At 37.1% G+C, this 27,944-nt stretch overlaps 1 protein-coding gene across 1 annotated transcript; it reads right to left on the bottom strand.

Annotated features, from left to right (window-relative positions):
- Positions 1-1,245: 1,245 nt before the first annotated feature.
- Positions 1,246-4,454, bottom strand: LOC149537832 (putative WRKY transcription factor 17). The gene is made up of 3 exons (XM_089799215.1): positions 3,278-4,454; positions 2,203-2,328; positions 1,246-1,743 (listed from the first exon to the last, which is right to left on the bottom strand). Exons 1-3 carry the CDS (start codon positions 4,219-4,221, stop codon positions 1,587-1,589), a joined length of 1,227 nt encoding a protein of 408 aa, XP_089655341.1. The 5' UTR covers positions 4,222-4,454; the 3' UTR covers positions 1,246-1,586.
- Positions 4,455-27,944: the final 23,490 nt, after the last annotated feature.

The following is a 27,944-nucleotide window of genomic DNA, read 5'->3' as shown; positions in this document are numbered from 1 at the left end:
ATAGGCACACACATTCAAACTTTCAAACAAAAGCACACATTTCATGAGCTTGATGACCCACGAAAATTTGAACCTTAATAACTACCACACCAACAAAATGATTCATCTTGTATATCTTCTTCTCCTTTCATTTTGAAGAGACCCACATTCTTGTCCAGCTGCTCCTATATTTTAGAGACAGCAGAAAGTATGTATTATGAAATTCAGAGCACTTACACAATCCCCATTATCCCTTTGACAAAGAGGGTATCTTACACCAGCATTCAACCGACCCCCTTTCTCTTACAACCAAAACCCTTACTTGGTCACTCTTTTCACCAATTTAAAGCACATTCTTAAGGCAGCTTTTCGAGGGATACGTGTATCTTCCACATAATTAATGAGCTGCTTTGCATATCTTAATTTGCATGGTTATCACTTAAACTCAATGTTCTCTCTACTTGTAGATGCCTCGTATTTTTGTAGGTTGACTTTGTATAATTGATTTCTAGTGGAAAGGCCCTTTTTCAAAATTCATGGCCTACACTCTCATTTACTTGGATTCTCTTCAAGGAAGAAATGTTGGCCTTGTAAACTTTTTCTCCGTTCTTTGGATTCTCAACAAACATGTGTGACATGTAATGGGTATCCTTTTCTTTTCTTTGGATTCTTCATTAAATACTATTTAGTTGAAAATTTATCTTTTAGTTTGTCAATCATTTTAAAGCAAGATTTCAATTCTACAAAGAAGTAGGTATATATATATCACTTTTGTAGTGCAGTTAGTAAAGAATCCGAGGTAGTCACATATTACTATTGCTTCATGAAAAGTCAGAAATAAATAGTTGGTGTCATAGATAGTAAGGAAACCATTCCTTTCTTTTTAAGAAAGGTGACTGTTAACATTGTGTTATTACATCAACAAGTCTGACTGATTTTTCACTTTCCAGATATAACTTTTCACAATTGTGATAGTTAATTTTACTATTTCAAGATTCTACAATATATGCTTTTCCTTGGTCATGTTGAGTAGCTTGATTGTTAACAGCTTAAACTACTTATCTTGCAAATAAAGAATGAAGCCCATTAATCTGCACACCAGTTAGACACAGAAGAAAATGATAGTGGAGAGGGAAGGGAGAGACCAAAACACAGAGTAGGGTTTATTATATCATAGGACGAATTTGCCAAGGTTAAGCCAACTTTCCTAATCATCTGAAGATGCATGGCTAAGTAACCACATATTTTCATCAAAAGAAACTCAGGTTGGAGAAAAAAAAGTTAATGATTCAATGGTATTGTAGCTTTGATCAGCGATTTAATACAAACACTTTTCAATTCGGAACTCTTCCAATTCTTACAGTGAATTATGATTTGAAGTCTCAGAAATTGTTACAGCTAGTAAAGAAAATTTTAAAATATCTTGACAAGATTTTCTTCATGCATCTTTTGGGCAATTGATCCAAAAAAAACACCTCAATGGAGGTCGACCCATATCAGTGGGCTGTATTCCTATGCAGGATCTTCGAGGTTTGTACTTGAGAGTGGACCTCTTCCTTGGATTGCCATTCTTTTTATGCACGCCATAGACCAATCAAGAAAAGAGCTCAAGTATTTACAACAAGGCCTGTGATTTCAGAGACGGAAAGAGAATGATTGTGCTCGCCTTCATAGGTCACAATTAGCATGGTTGGGTCATCCAAGGCTCTTTCTACATGCTTTCTAGCAGGACAACCTCTCACACTGCTGCATTTGTAGTATCCTCTGGGGAAAGCAAGAATATGGAAACATCAGTTTACAGTGAAAATTTATCAAGAGAAATTAGCAAGAACAAGAAGATTTCCACAATCCAAAATTTTATGATTCTGGATTTGATTGTGTGATTATTTTACATCACCATTTTAGATCACACTCAGTGATCCATCATCCATCATCCAGATAAGAGAAACGGAGCATTGTTAAAATGATCTCTTTCTCTTATCCAGATGATCTCTTTCTCTTATCTTGATGATGGATCACATAGGGTGATCCCAAACATCGATGCAAAAATAATCACACAATTGAATCCAGAAGCATAACATCTGATAGAAATGAATAAATCATGACCACTGAAACCCTAGGAGCCTCAATAACACCAACGAAACCTAGGCCAGAGAGGGAATTTTTATAAACACTATGGAACAAGAAAAACCAACTACCCTTATTGATGTGCAGCAATCATACCTTGGATGTGGAGAACCCTTGATAGGTTTCTGACCATATTTTCTCCAAGAGTATTCATCTGGTGGAATATCTGCCATCTTAACACTGATTGCAGGCACTCTGATGGTCCTTTTCACCCTGGATTTCCTGAAAACCCAATAATGAACAATCAGCTTTCAACTCTAAAATACTTTTGGATCACCAATCAGAAAGAAATTATAGCCATGTCTATGGATCAGAACAAACAAAGATCGTAACTACATTGGACAAGCAAGAAAAAACAAGAGGATGTATTGAGATTTGGGCTTGTAGGGCAACAGAACGAGTGTAGAGGGCAAAATCCTATGGCATAACAAGTTTTTTTTAAATAGTTGAGGATATATGGTTTGAGAAAACAAATTACTCTAATGTTCGGTAAAAAAACTGAAAATAGAAACTCTAATAAGGCCATCCAAAAAGAAGAGAGCTACAGAGCAAAATATAATTCCTGGGTCAAGAAAATCTTTGATAGGAATTCATCAGGAGAATAGAGCAAATCAAGAACATGATTAGAAAGATAGAAACTTTCATAATCCCACTGTGTGCTCTAAGAACAGGATACTAGAAGTCAATCAATGATACTAAAAATTGGAACAGCAGATCCTACAGCTTGCCCAATGTGAAAAAAAAATCTAGAAACCAAATTCAAGATCACAAATCACAGAAATCCCAAAGACATGGTTTTTCCTACAAGTAGATCTTAGAGGCCATTAAAACACGAAAACTAAACATATACACACATCAGAACAACGATCTGAAATGGAATGAACAAAAACCTCATTTTTTTTTACTTCTGGGTTCGGTTGTGTAACAATTTTTTAAGCATCAACGCTTCAGATCATACTAGATGATCCATCATCGTTTCAGATCATACTACATGATCCATCATCATCAGGATGCAGGAGAGAAAAGGAATGGATGTAGTATGATCCTAAACATCGATGCTTAAAAGATTGTTACACAATCATCCCATAAGTGAAAAAATAAAATCAATATGAATTGTGGAAATCTGATTGACTTAAAAACTCATGTTGATAAGAACTATGCAGATCCATACCTTCGCTTGGAGCAATGGCATCTTCCAGAAGGCCCACATGATTTGCTCCCAGTGGTTCCATCATCAGATTGGGGATGGCATCTCTTCTTGGACTGAGACAAGGGAGGCTTGCCACTGCTGAGAGGCACAGATGCTACAGGAACAGAGGAAGAAGAGATTGGTCTGTCATTGGAGACAACACTTCCATCACCAGTAATGGATGACATGAATGAATTTGTGGACAACGGAGGAGAAGAGCTGAGGCACTCTTTCTTGTGGCCATAGAAATCTATGGTGGTTGCTGGTGGTGAGGGCTTGCTTGATTCCATAAAGAAATCTGAAGGTTTCACACAAGGGAAAGAAATAGACTGACGCTGAGGTTGGGGCTGAGGCTGAGGCTTTGTGAGTGGCTGAGGCTTTGACAAAGGGTGTGGTTGAGGTTGTGGATGAGGCCTTACGACTTTTATTGGCTTGGGAGTGGGATGGAAGAGGGTATTGTTATTTCTACCAACATCATTTCCATAATCATTCTCACTCCCATTGATAGGCCTTTGATTATTGTTGGTGTGGCTTGTGGAGACATTGGTATCACACAAACTTGTATTGGGTTCAGCGACTGAAGCTCCTGAAGATAATAACGATGTTGGTATTTGAAGCCCATTGGCATTAGGGCCTCTCCTGAACCTTGCATGACCAGTTCTCCCAAGCAAAGACACCACTTTCTTAAACTTGTTAACCGCTGCATCAGCAACAGTGCTACAATCCATGTCCATCTGGCTATTACAACTCATGCTACTACTTCCACCAGAGCTCATAGAGCTACTAGTGTATTGTTGTTGCTGAGAGAGAAGCCTGATGAGCCTTTCCATGCTCTCAAGGCCGGCAGATGCAGCTTCTCTCACATCCTCATCCTTTCCCATTCTTGCAAAACTATTGCTGCAATCCACCATCATCTGAACTGCCATCAATAAACAAATGAAAAAGAAGCCCACCAATACGAGAAGGAAAAAATCCTCAATAAGGTTTGTTAACACGATACTGCATAGATCTGAGAGTTCTTCGACTCTAGTGAAAGCTCTGGAAATGGAGAAAAATACCCAAGCGCTACTTTCTCAACTATACCTTTGGCCAGGGGTGTTATCTAGACAAAAGGATGAGGAAACCCTCACGTAAAACTGGCTACAAATCAGGGTTAAGCAAAATAAATGCTGCATTATCCCACATTTTATAAGTTGGCTTTCGTTTTGGTCAAACCGCGGATCTTTCTACCCCGAATTCGCTTTTCTTTAATTTTCGTAGGGATCCGATGACCTTGTCGCTTTCCCTTCTCTCCGGTCAAACTGCCTGCCTAATGAGAATCTGCCACGTGACATAGAACTGGGAGATCGGACCCACTTTACTGGCTGTAATTATAGTTTTGAAAACTAAAAGTCAGAGGTCTTGACTTGTTCGCCAGCCGGTGACCTGTCACCGGTGTCGTCCAGGCGACCGGCAGTAGACGGTGAGCGGCTCAGTGGAAATTCAACAACAATGATGCGACAGCGATGTGTGGGACCCGCCCGGAGATTGTTAGTCAAACTTTGATCTCAGCCGTCCGATTGAGTTCGGTAGGATCTGATGGCGTGGGAGACAGCTTTTCGTAGTTGACTTATTTTAGGTCTAATAAATCAAATCTAAATTTTAGCTGGAAAGTAGAAATCCAAGGCAGAAGTTGCATTGGAAGACTTTATTTACAAGTTCAGTTTTATTTATTTTAATGTTCATGTGATTTTGTTTGTTTTTTCCCATGTTTTTAATGCTTCTTGAAATTAAAACTTCTACTTTGGTTTCAATATACTAGTGTTACACGTTCAACAAAGTCAATAGACTTAAATGTGCAATTTAATATTAGTTTCGATGCATCAATATTGGTGGTTTACCACACCTAGCTACGAGGTTTATTAAATGTTGAAGGAATGATACCTATGTTAGTGCTGTTTGTTTGTTTAGTGGAATTATAAGATTTATTAAATGTTTAAGTATTTTATATGTTTAAACTTTTTCTTAAACCTATATGATTACGTGTTGTTTAGCAAAGTCAAATTTGTAATCAGATTTGTTTAGGAATATTAATATTGGTTGCTCATCAAAGTCAAATAAGTTATTAGATGCATGGTTAAGGGGTCTAACCAAACATCCTCTCTTTTAAGGGGTCTAATCAAACATCCTCTCTTCATTTGCATGAACATCGTGATCTGAAATGTTGCTGATAAAAATCATTCACACAATCAAATCCAGAAACTAAATAGTTAAATTCGAACAAAGGTATATTACAATTGAGTCAAAATAGTTGTTATACATTGAAGATTGAGAATCCTTCTTCATGTGAATAAATTCACTTACTTAGGATCTTAGCCTCGTTTTTATGTTTGCATTTAGCAAGACTCAATTTCCATGATTTTGTTGTATGTCATTATTTTATAATCTAAGCGCCACTTGATTTCTAAACAAAGTGTATTTAGTTTTAAGATTAATAAAAAAATTGTTATATTCATCTTTAATTAAAATTTAGTTATGACATGAGATTCAATTAAACAAACTAAATTAAATAAAAGATGGTTGAGATAGCCATTATAATCATACTAGGCTTAATAATAATAATGAAGCAAGTAAACATATTGTTAAATCTTAGAATGTTGAAAATCACATAACTTTGCATTTTTTCTTATGTTTTAGGCTCTCTTTGATTAGAGTGTCATGAATATCAAAATTAGCTTACAACTGACATAATTGTGTGAAATTGGCTCGTGACATCACATATTTGGATCGCTTCACAACTAATCCCTTGATTGGCTTTTATAATTCCTAAATGTATACTTTGCCAACTTAGTTTAGATATATAGGTGCAAAGATGAGCTATCCACAATCACAAATATGGATTCTTCACTTTTAAATATACTTTTTGTCAACCAAGTTAGTAGTTATTAGGAGTTGACCTAGCTTGTAATTAAATATATTTGTGTGATGGGTTATGATGTTAAAGGACTCTCATTCAATTGTCTAGGATAACCTATGACTTATTGAACATTTCTAGATTTGAAAAATTTTAAGTAGATAAAATAAATTTAGTAAATCGCCAAAAACCATTTCATCTTAGGCCCACTAAATGATTGCATCTTGACCTCAATCCTTTTACTTGAAGTTATAAAGTTAGTCCATTTAGGGGTCTTGCCTAGGAGAACATGATCCTTGTAATTTGGTAGATTCCTAAAATGTATTTGCAAATACTACTCATCCTTATATCAACTTAGATATCAAGATCAAGGCACAAACAAAATTGAGCAAGATTATGCAGATTATATCTACACAAAAGATCAAGTGTACAATTGTAAGGATGAATTAAAGAAATAAACAATTAATTTTTAGAAAATGAGAAGTTTGTCACAAATAACCTTAAAAATATGCAGGTAGAGAAAATTAATCATTAGCATTTGATGTATCATTTTTTTAAGATTGGTTATTGAGCATTTGACACATCATTTTTTTTATCATTGATTATTGAGCTAAGTATAATATTTAACTTATATTGATGGTCATGATTAGTGGTCCTTGTATATCTAGTTTAATCTATGTTTTTAGTATAAGAGAAGCAAAATCAAGGTGTTGACTCTATTACAAAATAGCCAAAAATTACTAAAAGCCCTTTTTAAACACATTAACAATGCATAGAAAGTCTTAATAACAATATTAATATTAGAAGTAAAAGATCCAATAGCATAACATAGATCATAAATGAAATGATAAATTAAAATACCAAAGAACTAACAAAAGGGAGCTAGCAAAAGAGTAGGCTCAAACCTTCAATTAAAAACTTGAGTAGTTCCTTGTGATTGCATTCGTTGTCGCCATCCTTTACTTACTCTGTATCAAGCAACAAAAGAAGTATGTAGTCAATATATACATGACCCTAGAGTTGAATTTATAAATTATCACCAACTTCTTGTCTAGGTCTAGTACCTTATCTTTAAGTTCCTGGAGTTCAACAATAATAACATCACATTTGATATAGGTGTGGTCCTCTCCTGGTAGGTTACTAAAGGTATTACTAGTGCTATCATAATCTCGTGCCTATTGGTGGTTTTTTCCAAGATCTCCCTATTATCCCCAATATTATCATACAAGCATCATTAGTGTGATATCATAAGTTGCACTATGTACATTTTTATATCACATTAGTGTTAAGAAGTAAGTTCACATACACGACTAAGCAAGGGAGGGGGGTTAATCAATTATGACAAATTAAACTTAAATCCAAACTTATAAATTCCAAGTCCAACAATTAAAACAATGATGCACAACAAGAGAAAACCATACATTATAACACAATAATTTGTTGACTAGGGAAACCCTTGATCAAAGGGAAAACCCTGATGGGGTGGTACCCAAAAGATAGTGCACTAATGTATATGTTCCTTGTAAAAGGAAGTGACTCTATTAGGAGCCAATTATAATGCAATCAATACAACAATCCTTGTTAAAAGAATACATCCATGTTAGGAGACCTTAAACCTTTATTAGAAGGTTTCAACACTATTAAAATTCAATAAGGAAAAAAATAGACTCATTGTCCAAGTTTCTGCAACCACCGTGAAGATCAACACTTGAGGATGACATATCCAAAATACTGAACTGACCAAACTACAACTCAATTCTCAATATAGTTCCTTTGAAGTTCAATAGAGTGTACCAAATCAAACTCTTCTCTGCTCTAAAGATCTAGCCTTCAAGTTCACATCATATCACCACATACACAATACATAGATCATCACTATGATATCTAACCAAGAAAACATCTTTCCTTTATGCCCCTCACAAATAACTGATTAGGTTGCATGTTAAAGCTCCCACAAATGAATAATTAACTATATAGGGCCTATCTAAGGCATACACACCTTCTTAAGAATCATTACATTTATTACATTAAGGTTCCCATAAATTGCAATATAATCAACACAGTCTTCAATGAACATCAACATGTTATACCAACACAGTAAAATGTCTGTAAAATATATCACATGTTTCACTTCAGCGATCTTTCTAAAATGATATCTAATACTTTCAATACCGAACATGGCATACAAACATGTCTTAAACCATGATCCAAGTTCGCTATCCTTAATTCCATCTCACTGATAAGATATAGCCAATTTTCCAACAATTGTTTCTGATAATATTCCTTGCTTACTAGTTTGCTACGAGTCTTTACCAAATGAACTATAACTTAGCCAATACTCATCATAAATATAAGTGAACATAGATGTAACATGTACACTCATTGATAAACATAATCCTAATCTCACATAGCTTAACTTGTTATGTGCCAACTTCATTATTCCAATAATCCTTTATAATGTACATAATCTTTGTCTATCATGAACTTACAAACATATGTTGACATCAATAACAAAACCTATCATCAACTCAACACATAACTAGCATATCCAAGTGCCAACCAAACTTCTATTCTTAACAATATCTCCCTTTGGCATTGATGACAACATATGATGAAAAAGCATCAATCCAAATCAATAAGGGTTAGAGACAATATTCATACCTCTTAATACCATTCATTTCACAAAAAGTATTAAACTCATTCGTGGTAAATTCTCCACCTCTATCTGATTCTAAAAATTTAATCTTTAATCTAGACTCATTCTCAACTCTACTCTTAAACAACTTAAACTTCTTAAATGCTTCAAACTTTTCTCTAAGGAATGCTACCCACATCATCCTAGTAAAGTCATCAACAATAATCATGAAGTGTCTTTCACCATAGAATCCTCTTGTCTTTGTGGGACCACTCAGATCTATGTGAGCACTCTCCAATTTTGTTGGTGTAGAAAACTTCTTTCTAGGAAAAGAATTTTTCTTCTTCTTAGCCATAACACATTCCTTGCACACAACATTAGTAGGCTACACAATTTTTGGTAAATTTCTTACAACAAATGTACTACTTGCTCTTACAATATTATTAAAATTTATATGACAAAACCTTCTATGCCACAACCAACTATTATCAACTTTAGCAAGCAAACATGTTAGCTTTGTAGGATTTGGATAAAAAAATTACCTCTAGATCTTGTACTAGTGCCAATCATCTTACCATTTGTGTCCTTGATGATGCATGTCTTCTCTATGAACTATAATTGATATCCCTTATTAACCAACTATCCAACACTTGGAGGATTATGTTTCAATCCATCAATAAAATAAGCATCATTTGTGTTAGTTTTCCCATCAAGAGTAATAGATCATATTCCCTTGATATGATATGTTGCATTGTTACCAACTCTAACAATTCCTCCATCATAGCTATTGAACTCAAAAAATTTATTCATATCACTAGTCATATGATGTGAACCACTATCTCCACTCTAGGAAAATTTCAAAACTATTTCAAACTTACTTCTGTTGCTTAGTATAAGGTATTACTTGCTCAATCATATGTGTTGTCTTCTTGAATGGTGGTGTCAAAGTCTTCAAGATCTTCCATATGATCTCATCTCCATCTTTAGTTCCATTACAAGACTTGATTCCTACAATAATTTATGATATTCTACCAATATAACTTCTTATAGATTCATTTTCCATTATTTTAGCCTCTTGAAATAAACATATCTAGTTTTGCAATTTGACTCTCTTAGCATGCTTATCACCTTCAAAAGTAGATTCCAAAGCTTTCCAAATTTCATGAGATGATACAAAAGATTTTACCTGGTTGTACTCATTTTCAGGAAGAGATGACAAAAGTTCTTCTCTCGAAAGCATGTTACACATGAACAAATCTCTTTCAACTTCTATAAATTCTTCAAGTTTTCTTTTGTCCACAGTTGTCTTCCCATTCTTCATATATTAGGATTAACAGTTAGCTATTTTTGCCTTCCCACTAAAATTGAAAGATTTGAATTCAAACCCAGCTAACATTCATATATTTGAATATTCAAATATTAGGGCACACAAGAAATATATTTTAAAACCTTAGGTTATGTCTATTTCCTAAGTGACTACGAGCTTAAGTATTTTGATGGGCCCACATCTTATCATCCATTTGATCCAAATAAGATCAACGATTATTGCTTTGTTGCTATGTGGAACTGCTCAATATTTTTCCATAGCAACATAGCAACTATGTGCCACATGTCCCAGTGGGTCATGCCTTCTATATGCAAGAAAACCTAACCTATTGGGAGCAAGAGTAAACAAGCACACATTAGTTGCATAGGTATATCAAATATTCAAAATGAAACAAAACACAACTAATACTATGCTTGAGTTTTGCAACTCAATGCAACCAAAATGAAAAGTCCTCATGCAACCTCAAAGAAGCTAAAAAAAGACACCCATGAGAGGCCTTGTTGGTGTGCTTTAGATTGGAGGAATGTGGTGTGCTCTCCCAAAACACAACTATGTGAATCCCTTGATATGAAATGCACTATGAAAATGATATTATGCTAAATGAGTGGAGAATGCTTTAAACAATGGCTATGGAATCAACCATGCTTGAGACCATTCAAAGGATATGAGTATGGAAATATAAGAAACAAACTAAGCTAACAATGCAAATGAGATGACAATCTAATAACTACCAAAGGTTAGCAACAAATGCAACTCTAGAAATCACTAAAAGCTCTAATCACAAACTAGCATGATAATAATGCAAATGAGGGAGATGTAAAATGCTTGAGACAAGGGCTCTATTTATAGGCTTGAGAGAGGCCTTAGTGAGGTGGTATCTATGTGGCATCCACATAGGTGCCACGAGGGAGACATGGAGACAAGTCATGCAAGGGTCAACATTCAAAGTTTGCTCACACATGCGTGAGAAAACTTGAAGGAAGGAGTGGGGGACAAAGATATAAAAGGTGTGGAAGGCATGAGAGGTGTGAGAAGTGCGAGGGTTCCTCACACATGTGTGAGGGTTCCTCACACATGTGTGAGCACACACGTAAGAATAAAATGGGGTTTAACAAGGTGTTTAGGAAAATAAGTGGGATTAAGTAGTGGGTAGGCTTAGAAGGATGAAAGTGATAGTGTAGACTAGGTTTTAGGCTAGGTTTAAGATTAAATTAAATAGGATTTCATTTAATCATAGGTTTAGAGAATTTAATGGAATGGAGAGAATTAAATAAACAAGATTTATTTAAAAGGGGATTCATGGAGAATCATGCATTAAATAAATTTAACACATTAGGGATGAAAGTATTTAAATTAAGTTTAAATACATTAAGAAAGTGAACCTATTTAATTAAATAAATTCAATTAAATAAGTAAAAGAATATGACAAATATAATTAATTAATAAATAATCAATTATAATGTCAAGGGAAATATTAAATAAATTAATATAGTGTTTAGGAAAATTTTAAGTGTCTACATTTTGCCTCTCTTTGATATGATGTCGAGACGACATTATATCAAAGAAAATAAAATATAGGTTGCCCTAGAGAGGATATGAGTCCTAGGAGTTGTGTCAAAGCGACGATAGAGGAGGAGGGTGCCCCCTCACAAAAATAGTGCAAAAAATGAATTCTGGGCAATTTTCACGAAAAGTTCTTTGGAAGAAAGAAAAGGGGATAAATGAAGACTTTGCATGACTTGTGGGTAAAACAGGGGATTGATGCGGCTTGAAAAAGACATAGGCTCAAAAAGGGGCCTTGGAGGGCCTATATAAGCCTCCAAGGGGCTTAAGGAAGGGTCATTTACACACCTAGAGAGCAGAGAACTAGAGTGAAGGATGGACCCCATCAATAGATTGCAGCTTGGCGAGCGCATCTAGGAGCATCAAGGACCGATAGAGATGGGCCCACCGATAAGTCAACTAACCCAACTTGTCAATTTTTTGATTGCGTAGGCTAGGTAGCATTTATGGTGCCTTAAATAGGCTAAAAATGTGCTCAGGGTAGAGATGATAGTCTCCGCCCTGTCATCTGTGCAGACGACAAAATAAAGACCTCGAGGTCTGTAGAGACGATAGGATCCATCTTGTCATTTGCGCATATGACAAAAGGGGGAAAAGGAGTCTACGGAGATGACAGGATACATCCTATCATCTGTGTAGATGATAGAGGTGTGAAAAGGTGGTCGGAGATGAGGCAAAGACGACGATCTCCATGTCATCATCTCTGCAAACGATAATCTAGCAGTCACCAGTGGGAAACTAGCATCTGCGCAGCTATCGAAGATGCTAAAGCGACATCTTTGACTATCATCTATGCTGATTGGCATTTGTGCTGATCAGCATCTCCACAGATCAACATTTGTGTTGATCAGCATTTATGTAGAGTAGCGTTTGCGCTAATCCATGTCTTCATCAATTGGGACAAATCGGTTGAGAATAGGCAAGATGCCCCATGCGGGGATGGCCTAAGATAACTTGGAGATTGATTATCTGTATGTCTATGCTGTAGGAGGAGATGGTGGTATTTCGGTCAAGGGAGCTTTATCCATCGATCATGGCTTACATGGAGGGAGGCACTAGATCAGTAGTTGCTTCGATTGGTCGTATACCTTGCTTCGCTGATCTAGAGGATGGTACCAAACCATGCTGGGCATGGATTCCCCATTGAATGGACACAGGTGCTTAGCACCTTGCTATAGGATGATGGTAAGATCTACTACTGGGACCAGACCATTCTAACAGAGCTATATCATGGTCTCCACATGTGCGCTTACAGGGCACAACAAACCATGGGTCCAAGACTGACACTACTTATGATATGGTCATGGGAGCACATCAGTGTCACATGGTCAATAACTAGATGCGAGGCCAGATAGCATGGGGAGCCTTTTGCATGTAGATATAGGCCTCCAATCTAGTATACCTCCACAAAGTCTATGGGTTTCAGGTGTAGGTGCTAAGATGACATTATCATGTTTGATTAGATGCCTTATAATGGCGTGGAACGATGGGGTAGTGTTTTGGTAGCGGGAGGAGAGGATGATACAGAGGATCAATGATATCTCTCATATACACAGACGGACTACTGGCTTATCAGGAGGTCCATGCATGTTATTATGAGATATATGCCCTCTAGGGTGCAGAGGTAGTTTGGGAAAATATAGGATGTAGTCCTTGACAAGTTCTTATACCCTGTAATATCTTAGGAGTGTGGCAGGTTATGGGGTCATGGGACCAACCTGCAACTAGCAAGGATCTCCTAGCGATTTATGTAGCCAGTGCCTTGGGTTCATGGACAATATACAGGGGATATAAGGATGAGTCCAGCTTATGCATAGTGGTGGGCAGCACATCAGCCAGTCTGATTGATAGTGCCTGGAGCACCATCGCCAACAAAGTAGGCACAAGGAGAGGGTGATGGCATAGGGGAGCGATGATGCCACTACTAGCACAGGGGGCTCGGGAGGGGCTACAAGGGCATAGAGCTTGTGCAAAGAGAGCACCAATATAGGGGCCACAGATATAGGTTCTACTAGGGCCACAAGTATAGGTGCTGCCAGGGCCACAGGTACATGGGCCACTAGGACCACAAGATGAAGACATGATCAAGGCAGAGCAGGATAGTATCCATATGAAGGTTTCCTAACTCCAAGGTGAGGTATAGGTAGAGTGGGCATGGGTAGACAGTGCATAGTAGGCCCTGACAGCTCTACAAGTAGAGGTGTAGGCATTGAGAGCTAGAGCAAATAGTGCACAGGAGGCCGTAACAGCCATGTAGGCGCAGATTGATGCTGGCAAGTTTAGTAATTTTAGGATGGAGGAGGATGTCGAGGAGCTTGTAGAGATAGAGGCTCTCTAGCGAGAGGTGACTACATTACTGGTAGAGCGAGACACTCACCAGGCCTAGCTAGATGAGTACCGCTGACAACGAGATATAGCCAGACATGTAGTATAACCTGGGGTGGCCATGGTGATGATGTAGGAGGCAATGACAGCTCACCGAGTAGAGATATGGGTAGTACAGGAGGCAGCCTATTATAGGTCCTTATATCATGATGTCGTGCCTGCTGATTAACGACAACCAAATTTTTAAGCGGCCTCTAGCTCATGGATGACAGGAGGCCGAGACAGGTCAGAGCAGTCTGTTTGACAACGCCAGCCTCTATGAGGGGGGGATATTGGGGGGGTTGGGCCCTCATCATTGGTAGCCTGATTTTGTATAGTGAGTAGTTTTGACAGAGGTGCAAATGCAACAAGTTTTTGATGATGTATTGGTACATGATGATACTACATGATTCTTTTGTATATGGACTATACACTGACATTTATTTTTTTGATATATATATGACATGATTCGATGGGTTGATGTGTACATGAATGATTATGGTTTATGCATGTGATATCTATGATGTGGATACTAACATTATGATGCAGGATGTGTGTGATGTGATGTTGCATATGATTTATGATGCCTAATGTGTGTATGATGTAGGTTTGATGGCGGATATGAGATGTATGCATTGTGTGATTTTACATGTATGGATGCACTATATGTATTGTGAGATGTTTTCATGATTTATATGTCACTAGATATGATGATTAGAATGGATGCATTTAATGAATTAATAGAATGAACTAATGATGCAATCTAATAATGAATAAAATGCCTAATGAAATATGACAATGAATGTATCCTAAAATGTCAGTAACTAATAAATGAAAAGTGAAATGGTCAAACCTAAAATGTAAATATGAAAATGAACCTAATGAATGGACACATGTCAAAACTCCTCACTTGTAAGAACCAAGTAGCGTAGCATAGGAGGGGGGAAATAAATAGGACCCATGTCTCAAGCAGGGAGCAATGAAACCCTATACTACATGAACCCTAACTACACAATACTAAGGGATTTAGTTGTGTTTATATGAAAGAGCACAACTTAGTTTGATTTTGCAAAAGAGTTTATGCATTATATGCTATAGAAGTATAAATGACAAGGCGCCTTTGCATGGACTAGAGACTTTAGAACAATAGGTGTAGTTTGCATAGTCATGATGGAACAAATGTCATATATGCCTTGGAGAGGTCTAGGTACACCCAAAGTCTTTATAGGGATCGTTGGTAGAAAGTGTACTAACCTGTTGCCCCCATTGCCCAATGCATAAATATTACCTAAAAATGACACATATTATTAAATCCTCAAAAATAGATCATACCACAAACAACACGTGTAGTCAATGAGAGTGATTCAAGTACGACCAAAATATGGAAGATCAAGGTGCACCATAAAAGGCTTCCACTAACACACAAAATGAAATCAACCAAAAAGAGACCTCATGACCAAGTAGTCATTCATTCTACAGTTCCTACCAAGAACCTTAAAACCTAAAGGTGAATGTTGTAATGCTACACATAGGAAGGATTCATCCTATGAAAGTGTGTTTTGTTTGATGTTGGTTATCGCAAATTGCTTGTTGGCAAGGGTTGTGAAAAGAACAAGTTTCTCAAATCATTAAGTCTCAAAGGTGATTTTGTTAAAGTTCTATTGTGGTCATTGTTGTGGGAAAAGCTCAGTGTAATGAGATTGGGACAAACACTCGACAAAAAAATGCCTCACAGACTAGAGGTCTTTTGAAAAATGGGAGTGAAGTGAAGCTTCGCGGACAAGAGGTCTTTTTACTGGATGCATAAAAAGCGTAAGTTAGGTAGAACTTCTACACAAATAGGGAGATGAAAAGGTGGAATGGTGTGAGCCTTATAGATAATTGACCAAAATGCTTTTTTTAGGAACTTTTTCTGCTTTTTAGTCTCTTTTCAGGAACATTTTATGATTTTTTTTGGATTTTTCTAATTTTTTCTGATTTTTTGGATTTTTGTGGGACTATAACAACATTGTATAGGAACTGCAAGACTGAAGCATAGAACCGCTTGAGATGTTGGATATTTACAGGCTCAGGGAGTGGATCTCCCTCTGGAGTGACAATCTGATATGCCCTAGAACTATATTTGGCTGTAATGATAAACAAACCAAGCCAATTAGCTTCAAATTTTCCTTTCTTCTCATGGTTCTGGAGGTTCTTCATGCTATGCTGCAAAACTAAGTCACCCACTTCAAATTCTTGTGGCTTGAATTTTTTGTGATACTGAAGCTGAAGGCAATTTTGATACACGTAGAGGTGGTTTAGGGCATTGAGGTGTCTCTCATTGAGGACTTGCAGCTCTTGCAAGCGAGCAACTCGGTATTCTTCTTTAAACATTAGATTCTTGAGAGAGATTCTGAGGGAAGGGAGCTCAATTTTGATGGGTAAGACAGCTTTAGAACCATAAACAAGGGAAAATGGAGTGGCTCCTATGGGGGTATAGATGGAGGTATGGTAGGCCCAAAGGGCGGGAGCAATTTGGAGGTGCCAGTCATGACCAGTTGCATAAATATTTTTCTTTAGGATTTTCAAAATGGTTTTATTGGTAGCTACAACTTGGCCATTTTCTTGGGGGTAGTATTTGGTGGAAAAATGTTTGGTGATTCAAAATTTCTTACACAATGTGGCAACTTTCTAATTTTACAAAGGCATTCCATTATCAATCATGATGTCTTAAGGTATACTGAAATGATAGATAATGTAATTCAACATGAACTTTGAAATCTATTTTTTGGTGGTGTAGGTTGAGGGGATAGCCTCAACCCATTTTGTGAAGTACTTAGTGGTGGCAATAATATACTTGTGGCCATTTGTGAAATTTGGATATACTTGACCAACAAGATCAAATCCCTAGTGGGAAAAGGGCCATGGGGTGACGGTGGGTTGGAGGTCTTGGGCAGGGGCGTGTATCAAATCACCATGTTATTGACAAGGAACACATCTCTTCACAAAATGATAGGCATCTGCTTCCATAGTAGGCCAATAGTAACCCATTATGAGGAGCTTTTTTGCTAACATAAGGCCACTAGAATGGGCACCACAAATTCCTTGGTGGACTTCTTCTAATGTCATTTTGGCTTTGTCTGAAATGATACATCGAAGGAGGGTTCCATCAAAGTGTTTTTGAAAAAGTGTATCACCTAGTATAGTATATTGGGCAGTGCGACGGATGAAGGTTTTTCTTTGATTTGGGGTGAGGGCTATGGGAATGGTTTTATGACATAGATAGGCAAAAATGTTGGTGTACGATGGAGACTCAGGATCGACAATCTCACACACCAACTCTGAATTAGTTTGCTCATAAGTAGGAATAAAAAGATTCTCAACAAGAAACTCACATTTAGGGCTATATTCTAGCATGGCAATCATGGAGGCAATGGTAGCCATAGTGTCTACTACTTTGTTATTATCCCTTGGGATCTATTGAAAGACTATCTCTATGAAGTGTTGTTTAAGATCCTCAACTATCCTACGATATGGCAACAACTTTTCATCTTTAGTGTGGTATTCATCTGTAACTTGTTTAATGATCAATTGTGAGTCTCCAAAGACAAGAAGGCTTTTGATATTCCATCTGATAGCTTGATGCAGCCCTGTGACTAATCCTTCATACTCAGCTATATTGTTTGTGCAAGGAAATGAAATTTTATAAGACTGAGGAATGAGGTCTCCTTGCGGTGTAACAAACAAAATTCCTGCCCCCAATCCCTTTTGTGTGAAGGAACCATCAAAAAATAGATTCCATGGTATACTAGGGGTAATAGTCATAATGGTGTCATCTAGAAAATTTGCTACAATGGGATGGTCTCCTAGAAGAGGAGCTTCAACAAGTTGGCTTGTAATGACTTGTCTCTTAATGGCCTTGCGATCCTTATAAATAATGTCGAATTCACTTAAAATCAAGACCCATTTTGCAGCTCGACTAGTGAGGGAGGCTTTTGATAGCAAATATTTGAGTGGATCTATCTTAGCAATGAGATGTGTAGTATGATTAAGCATATGATGGTGTAGTTTCTATGTGCAAAAGACTATGGCCAAACAAGCTCTCTCAATAGCAGTGTAATTCAACTCATAGCCAACTAATGTTCAACTGAGATAGTATATAGCTTTCTCATTACCATTGTCATCTAGTTGTGCCAAAAGGGCACCCAAGGCAATTGAAGTGGCTAAAATGTATAGAAGCAATGGTCATCCTACAATTGAAGGGACTAGAACTAGAGGATGAGCCAAGTATACCTTAATTTGTTCAAATGCTTTTTGACATAGGCAATCCCATTGAAACTTAGTGTCTTTGCGAAGAAAATGTTGAAGTGGATGGACCTTATCTACTAACTAGGCCACAAATCGTCTGATGGACTACAACTTTCCTTGAAAATTGAGGAGTTGTTTCAATGTGGTAGGTGGAGGCATTTCCATGATGGCTTTTACTTTGGCGAGACCTACCTCAATACCTCTTCTTGACATAATATAGCCTAACAACTTGCTTGATTTGACCCCAAAAAACCATTTATTTGGATTTAGGTGGACTTTATATTTCTCCAACCTTTCAAAAATGGTGGTGAGCACATCAATGTGGGAATCACGTGTCTTTGATTTTCCTAGGATTTCATCAACATAGTCCTCCATTATGACATGTAGAAGGTCATCGAATATTGTAGTCATTGCACATTGATAGGTGGTGCTAGCATTCTTCAAGCCAAAAGGCATGACTTGGTAACAAAAGGTCCCCCATGGGGTGGTAAATGCTATTTTATGTTGATCTTCTTTTGCAATTTTGATTTGGTTGTAACTAGAGAAACCATCCATTAAAGACAACATCTCATGTCCAGTAGTCAAATCCACTATGATGTCTATGTTAGGAAGTGGAAAATCATCCTTAGGACATGCGATATTTAAATCTCAAAAATTTGAATAGATGCAAATGCCCCCAGATGCTTTTCCTATAGGAATAATGTTGGAGACCCACTCAAGATAATCAATAGGGTGGATAAACTTTGCCTCTAACATTTTCTACAATTCTACCTTGACTAAAAGTGCTACCTTAGCATGCATTTTGCACAACTTTTTCTTCACTGGTTTAATCTTGGGATCTACTATTAAGTGATGCACAACCAAATCTATGTCTAAACTAGGCATGTCTTTGTATGTCCATGCAAAATTGATTTTACCTTTTTTCTAGAATTCAGTCATTGCCTTTTGTTCTTCAAGACTTAAGGTAGTTGTAATGTAGGTGATTTATGGATTATCCTTTGTACCAAAATTGATTGGAATTGTGTCCTCATTCAAAATAGATGACTTTTTTGGTGGTAAAGATCTAAATGGCAAGTCAACCTTTCCCTCTTCTGGTGCCTCTAGGAGGTTTTCACCAAAAGAAGTGTCCTTTATTTTATCTTTATCTTCATCCAAAAGTGCCCTAAAAGAGTTTTCACTGGAGGATGTTTCTTCTTTTTTTCCAATTTTATTTTCTTTTTCACTTTTATGACTAAGAGAGTTGACTTGGCTACCAAAGTAGGCTTCCTCATTGTATTGGATCTCATGTTCGTAACCTTGGATATTCTTAAGGCTAAAGAGTGCCATTACTGCTTTGTCAGAGTTACAGATATCGAGAGCTAGTGGTGTGTCCTGAAGGTCCCAGTCTATCATGTTAGGGTTGGTGAGAGGTAGGTCAGTGGATGAAAGGTCGACAATGGAAATGGCATGGACATGGTCATCTAGTTCATACTCAATATATCAGAAGGGTACTTTGAAGAATTCCTCCTCTTCAGTCTCAAAATCAGTGTCAACCATACAATAGTTGTCAGCAAAGGACATCTTGGGTTTAATGAAGCCCAAACCACATCCTTTAGGATAGCTATTAGCCTCAAGGGGTTGTTTGATTCCATCTTCTTTAGATCCAAGGCTGGTACCATGATATCCCATGCTTTTGATGATGGGAGGGGCCTTAACATATTTATCTTTGGGAAATTCCATAGGTTCATCTTTTCCATCAAAATATAGCCAATCTAGGATATTAGATTCCATATGTTCATCACTAAGTGAACCCCAATGTTCAAATGTTGTTTTGTTAACATGCATAGTATCCTTATTGGCAGGAGGTGGTAGTTGTGAAGGTTTTCCAAAGGAACAAGAGGAGAGTGGTAGTTGTCCAACACACAAGGCATTTTTGAACTTATACTCTCCCATTCCTAGATCAGCAAAAGCAACCTTCTTTCCTATAGTATTGACCTTAGTATCTTCCACCTTTTCTTTTCCTTTGCAAAAATTGGAATCATTATTGGATAACTCTGGCACTATTGTGGAAGGTGACTCTGTTATGGTGAGAGGCTTAGGTATAACCTTAGTAAATTCACTGATTGGACAAAAAATTTCTAGTGCACCTTCCAATCTTTTACAAAAGGCAAAAGGCATAGGATCACTTGGGATCATGACCTCTCTTCCTTGGTGAGGAAATTTTAAGCATTGATGATATGTGGATGGTACCACTTTGAGTGTGTGTATCCATGGTTGACCAAGCAAAATGTTATAGGGAAAATCCAAGTCTAGGACATGGCATTCAATATTTATGATAGCTAGCCCAACCTTTAGTGGTAACATGATAACTCCTTTTGATTCTCTTTCTCTTTCATCATATGCTCTATCCTTTTATTGATATCTAGGAGGTCCTTTGGAAGTCCCAAGAAATGAATCATCTTCAATGTACAAAGGTTCAAACCGGATCCATTATCTATAAGGACTCTTTTTATCTTATGTCACTATATAAGGACTTCAATGTGGAGTGGCAAATTGTGGTTTGGATTAGGACATTGGAAATCTTCGTCTATGAAGACAAGGTGTTATTGTGTGGCAAGGTTTCCAATCATGGCAGTGAATTGAGATGCATTAATGTTTTCAGGAACACGAGACTCTAAAAGAGCAGTCTCCAAAATCTTTTTGTGGATGGGTGATGTGGTGAGAAGCTCTAGAATGGATATTCGTGTAGGAGTCTTACCTAACTAGGACAATACATCATAGTGAGAAGTGGGCATATGTGAAGTGGATGGCACAATAGGTGCATGTGGAATTGATGGATTAGTGGGGTTGAGAGTGGAGGCTTGCAAAGTAATTCTTCCCCATCGAGTGGTTGCATCACAATTAGCTACTTGTAGGACAAGGGTATTCACATGAGTGTCTACCTTTTCAATGCAACCACACATGGAGTCAAATCCACATATATCGTTGGTTTCTATTTTACCACATAAGGAGTCAAACCCTGATATGTGGTTAGTAGAATAGTCTTAGTGTAATGCATTTGATGTGGAAGCTCAATTTTCATTGTTCGTATTGTTGTTTCCATAATTATTATTGTCATTGTTGTGGTCAGGAAATGGCTTTTGAAATATCTTCAACTTAGTATTTTAGAAGATGGTCCTCCTTCTACCTCAATTTCTCCATCATTGACAAGATTTTGAATGAAGACTTTGAGTTTTATAGACGTGTTTGTGTCATGTCCTTTAATGCAATGGTATTTGCAATATTCATTTTCCCTATACCATTTTGATTTGGGTTGATTTTCATCAAAGGGTCATGTGTTGGGAAATACCATCAAATTGTGATCCACTAGTTTTTGGAATATGCCTTCCAAGGGTTTACGAAAGTTAGTGAACTTCCTATTGCGATCATAATCATGGTTGTAATTGCTATTGGTATTGTTGTTGTTGCAAGGGAAAAATTGTGTTAGATTGTGAGATTGCTGATTGTTTTGATTCTGATTGTCATGGTTTGAATTGTTGTTGTTTCGGTTATAATAGTTGTTGTTGTTATTTCCTCCTTGAAGGTTTTGTACACTTTTAACATCAATGACACCATTGTGTGTGGCACCTTTATTTTTGGACCAGACTTTGGGTTTTCTATTGTTGTTTGTGTCATTGTTTGAGGATGATGAGCTATAATGTTTAATGGTACCTTTGTCTAAAAGTCCATTTTCAATGTTCTTGCCTCTTTTGACTAATGTAGAAAAGTCTTCAAGACTAGCCATCTTTATGTGGAAAGACATTTCTGGTATCAAATTTTTAATAGATATATCCACAAGGTGGAAATCCTCAATTTTATAGGGCATGCAATTAGCAAGATGCCTCCACCATTGTAGAAAGTTGGCAAATGTTTCACCATTTCATTGTTTGGTAGTGCACAAATCGCTTAATGAGGCATGATTTTCAATGTTGTAAGAGTATTGTACTATAAACTTCCATGTTAAATCATTGAAAGAGTAATGGAACCCTTGGGTAAGTTCATTATCCACTCTAGTGTGAGACCTCCAAGATTTTGTGTGAAGAGCCTCTTAAGATAATCCTCACTATAGGCTACTTCTTGACACAAAATAGAGAATTCTTTGAGATGTGTGATAGGACATGTTTCTCTCATGTATTTGTTGAATTTAGGAATCTCGAAGTTTGGTGGGAATGGTATCATGTTAATGGATCTATCAAATGGAAAGGGACAAACTTCCTCAAAAGAGAAATCTTTCACCCCTTTGTTGTTCATGGTATGGACCAAGTTTTGAAGTTCATGCAACTGCTAGGCTAGATCTTGGTTTGGTTGCATTTGTGACTATTTGGAATTCATAAATCCACCTCCCAAGTTGTAAGGAGTCCCAAACATATTTTGAGGTGGTGGAAGTACTCCACTTTGGCTAATGTATTGATATGTAGTTGTTGGAATTGGCACAGATGTTTTCACCATACTTGTTAGAATTTGCAAATAAGAGGAATATATTGGTTGTGTTGGAATTGCCATCTGTTGAGTAGACATTTGCCCAATGTTTAAGCATCCTATAGTTGGACCTATCATGGTTGACTATGGAAGACTAGCACTAGTAGTGTTGGGCATAACACTAATGATTTGTTGGATATGTTCCGCACTTAGTTGGAATGTTGATTCTGTGGTGCCACTTGATGTAGATATAGCACTAGTTGTCACTGTGGGTCCTTTTCCAAATGCTTGGGTTGTGTTTGGAAATATAGGAGCACCACCCTTCATAATTTGTCTAAACAAGGTGCTCTCATCAAAACTCGTAGGGACATTAACACCATCTTTAACCAAGTTTAGAAAGATCTCAGTCTTGTTTGCCCTAATAGATTTTTCCATCATTTTTACATTTTATGGATCTGCAAGGAATGTTTGGACATCATTAGGGATGTTGTTGTTGTCAATAGGTTCTTCCTCTTGGTATACTTCTTCCTCATGACTGCCCAAAGTTGTGTTGCAGAAAGGATCTTTTGGTTCTTGTGTGGATGTTAAGCTAGGCATGCCAAAGTTTGAACTAGAGGGAAATGCATCCCCCAATGAGGTTGGTCATGGAGGAAAAGGATTCTCCATCTCTTTTTTCCTTAATGATTCCAACAAATGAGACATGAGGTTAAATGTGAATCTACCAGATTGTGTATGTACAATACAATAGTGACCAAACCAATGAATGGAAGATTATGAAAGAAAGAGAAGGATGTGTGGGAGAGTCACTGAACCTTATGCGATAAATGGGGCCAACAACCTAAATGTAAACAAAAGACCTTGATTTAGCAAACGAAGTGTGATTATAGGATGAAAGTATCTTTCTCCTACCAAAGATGGTCAAGTGATCTTTAGGCAAGATAGGACACCAAATTGATTACCTGCTATTTGGAGATGGACTTGTGATCCCAAATGAGTGAGTGTAACTACAATAGATGTTTGCTTATGTATAAAGGTCTAGTGTTGTGATCTCGGAAGGTGTTCTTATGCCAAAGTTTTCAAGTTTAAATGATCAAGCTCTCTAAAGGAAATTTTGCAAATGGAAGACTAGAAATTTGGGAAATGGGGTTGATGAAGGTGTGGTGGTCACTTATGCGGTTAACTCAATCCTCTCTCACTAGGAACAAAAATCTTGGGTTCACTCTGGGGAATACAAACCAATTTTGAAGTTTAGCATTGTACTCAATTATATCATAACAATCTTGTTTAGCTTCTTCTTTCTAGATGTCTTTGATAGCATATCAAAATTTTTTATCACCATGTGCTAGGTTTTTCCTTTCCTTGTAGGCAAATGGTTTGGATAATTTCACCTTCTTAGGTTTGACTTTGTCAGTCATGGCAGAAACAAAACAAAACCCAGTTTCAAGCACGAGAAATTTGCAACAAATTGTAACTAGAAGAATCAACCAATTTCAAATGCTATACCAAATATAAAAAATCCTAAAAATAACCGTGAGTCAAGAGGACCCACTTACCATTGTTTCACTCACTGAAAGTTTAGCTCACAATTTCACTCATTTTTTGGAACTTGTTTGATGTTTGATTTTGGTTTTGAATGTTTAAATAATCAAGCACGTAGAACATGCCAACCATCCTAATAAGGATGCCGTTAGGATGTAAAAGGATTATCTAAAGGGCATATTTGATATATGCAAGGTAGGTGAGGCCCAAATCTGTAGATGAAATAAAATAATGCCACACAACTAAGAGGAGACGGTAACCCAAATCTCCACCTTCACTTTTCAAAGGTATAAAGTTCTTTGGGGCTTAGCCAAGAGTGACAAGATTTTACTTCCAAGAGAGGTGTTTTTCAATTCACTTCTTGATTCTTATACTCTACCAAAACACTGGAGTTGACGTCATCCCAAGGGGTGATGAAATTTCCAAGTAGGCCTCCTAAAAAATAAACAAGACTACTTATTTCTTGTGCACTCAAGATCACCCAAAGGCGCAAGAGGAGAGAATATGTAAGTGGTCTCAGGGTTAAAAGACACTTGTTCTTTCCTAATGAAGCTTTAAGTTTTGTAATCAACTCTTGAAGACACACATGTTTAAGCATACATTGTTCTTTCCAACTTGAAAATATCATCAACATAAATAAATCAAGGATTCATCAACAAAAAGAAATCGATTGTGAACATAAGCAAATTGCTGAAAATGAAACCAATTCCCTTAAGTCATTCAAGATTGAGTGAGTTCATTTTAAGCACCAAATCCAAATGTTTCATAGCAAGCTTCATTAACCTTAGGCATTCAAGAGTGTGTTTTCTATCCTAAACATTCATTCCAATGAAAGCATGTCAATTTCCTTAAGTCTTTCAAGATTGAATTTGACTATCCTAAACATGCATTCTAATGAAAAGCTTGTTCATTCCTTAATGAAATTCAAGATTTTATTTTCTATCCTAAACATTCATTCCAATGAAATCATGTCAATTTTCTTAAGGCATTCAAGATTGAGTTTGACTATCCTAAACATGCATTCCAATGAAAAGTTTGTTCATTCCTTAATGGCATTCAAGAGTGTGTTTGCTATCTAAACATACATTCCAATGAAATGTAAGTAAACTTCCCTTAAGACATTCAAGATTGGATGTAAATTTTTTTACCTTAAATAATTCAAGAGTGTGTTTGAATTTTAGATATTAACTTGCAACATACATTTAAAGACAAGTGGTTATTGCATACAAGTTCATTAACCCTTTAATCCTACAAGTGATAAAAATCACTACAAATTTCTCAAGTGATAAAAATCACTATAAGTTTTTAGATTTTCCAAGGTTTTTTCCCTGCAATGCAAACTTGTTAGAAATCCCTGCCAAATAACTAGTCAGCAAATTAAGTGTTTCAAATTTAATAAATCTACCAAAAATTAGAGACGATAGATGACGGGCGTAGACGATCGAGCTGCGTAGACATTAAAACTCGCAAATGACAGAAAGCACAGACGTTAAAATTCATAGACAAAAAAGTACAAGGGTGTATGATTTGCAAGCCAGTGGCAACTTTGTCAGACACAAATGATAGACAGGTTCATAGATGCTAAAACTCACAGACAAAAAAAGTCTTTAGCACACAATGCAGATGACGAAACAAGGATTGTAGATGATAGTTCTCAATCGTAGACAATAGTTTGGTTTTTACAGAAAGTTTTAAATCCGCCCACAATGCAAATGACAACACCTACAATGTAGAAGCTAAAACTCAATTCTAATGCCAAAATAAGTGGGCTAAAATGGCAAGGGTGGAGATGCCAATCTGTGCAGACGCTAATCTGCAGAGACGACAGAACAAAGATGACACTACGTGTTGCATAGATGATAATGCACAAATTTTGACAGTGAGTTATTAATTTTTAACAATTTCTTGAAGGGAAAATAGGGATGCGGGTCCCATCGGGTGTGCCAAAATGTATGCAAGAAAACCTAACCTATTGGGAGCAAGAGTAAACAAGCATACGTTAGTTGCACGGGTATATCAAATATTCAAAATGAAATAAAACACAACTAATACTATGTTTGAGTTTTGCAACTCAATGCAACTAAAAAGCAAAGTCCTCATGCAACCTCAAAGCAACCCAACAAAGGCACCCATGAGAGGCCCTGTTGGTGTGTTTTAGATTGGAAGAATGTGGTGTGCTCTCCCAAAACATGTCATGTCCCTCTCTTAGCAACGTAATTATAGCAAGGGATTTGCCTATCATTGACTCTCGTAGGCAAATAATTATGTGAAGAGGGTCGATTTTGTCTTCCAATTAAGAAAGCGGGGCCTACTCATTCGAATATTAAATAAAGGTTGTATTTCAACTTTATAAAGTTAATTATTTAATTTTATAAAGTTAATATTTGTAGTGCAAGATGATTCCCGATAATTTCCAGAAACTTCCCGGCAAGGAGATAAATAGAGGACATAGGGCTCCCTTTGAAGCAAGCGATTTTGAGGATTCGATTTTTATTTCAATTGAGGCAATTTGTGGACATTGTTCCGCAAACTTCCATTAGGTCTCTGGGAACGAAAACTCCCTTGGATCCGCATAACTGAGGAGGTGAAATATTCCCCCGAAGGGTTGCACATTGGAGATGGCCATCATCCATTTCATGATGGATGGATTGGAAATCGATTGCTTTTAATGGATTGAAGCTAACGTGGAGTACGAGCCAATTGTTACAGTCCAGGAGGCGGTAGTGTGAGGAATATCTAAATTCGAGCCAGAGGTAATCAAACGGTGGTAGCGCAAGAATCATACAAATCGAGGGCTTTGTATCATAGTTCGAGTATATCAGGGACAACGCCCTCCACTGCGATCATTGATATTAAATCGCAGACTGCAATCCATGCATTATATGCTAATTGGTGGACAGCACCCATTCCATTAGGCTCGACAGATCACTCCTTCCAAACGGCAAGGCGGGTGCACGAGTTTCCTAGACGTGAACGATGCTGAGCACACAAGATTCACTTCCGGCGTCAATATGCCCGAGTTATAAATAGGTTCCTGTTACATTGTTGGCGCAGCACAGCATTGTCAACAGGATATATATGAGAAGACATTCCGACTCCACCCCAACAGATTACCACTGTACCCATTTTATCACGCGAAAGAAATTCCAAATTGCGACGGCCTCTGCAGAGCGGCATTACAGGCAGCGGATTTTCAAAAAGGTATGGACTCCGCATCCAAGCTTGCGAATTGGCATTTCAAGTGATGGTTAGACCCGTTCGGAGAATTATGTCTCTTTAATAAATAAAGAGCAGTGTCGGGTGCCCATGCGCAGTCTAGATTCATTTATTATGTCAATTTAGCATAGAGACTATTTAGATTATGAGGCACTCTTTGATCATATGCTTGCCACTTCCGGTCAGGGTTAACAATGTTAAAACATCAGATAAATGTGAAGTGAAAACCACCTGTGATCAAAACATAAGTAATGAATGCCCTCCCGAATTAAACATTGTTTGAGTGAAAATTTTGGGTGTTTTTAAGAAGCAATCATCTTGTTGAAATTTCTTCAGAGATTTCGAACTTGTTGCCAATTACTTGACGGAAGGCCTAGGTTATGAAGTA

The sequence above is a fragment of the Cupressus sempervirens genome, chromosome 9 (genome assembly GCF_028749045.1).
Source record: "Cupressus sempervirens isolate cs-2001-9-10 chromosome 9, ASM2874904v1, whole genome shotgun sequence".
NCBI classification, from domain to species: Eukaryota; Viridiplantae; Streptophyta; class Pinopsida; order Cupressales; family Cupressaceae; genus Cupressus; species Cupressus sempervirens.
This window is presented reverse-complemented; position numbering and strand designations above follow the sequence as displayed.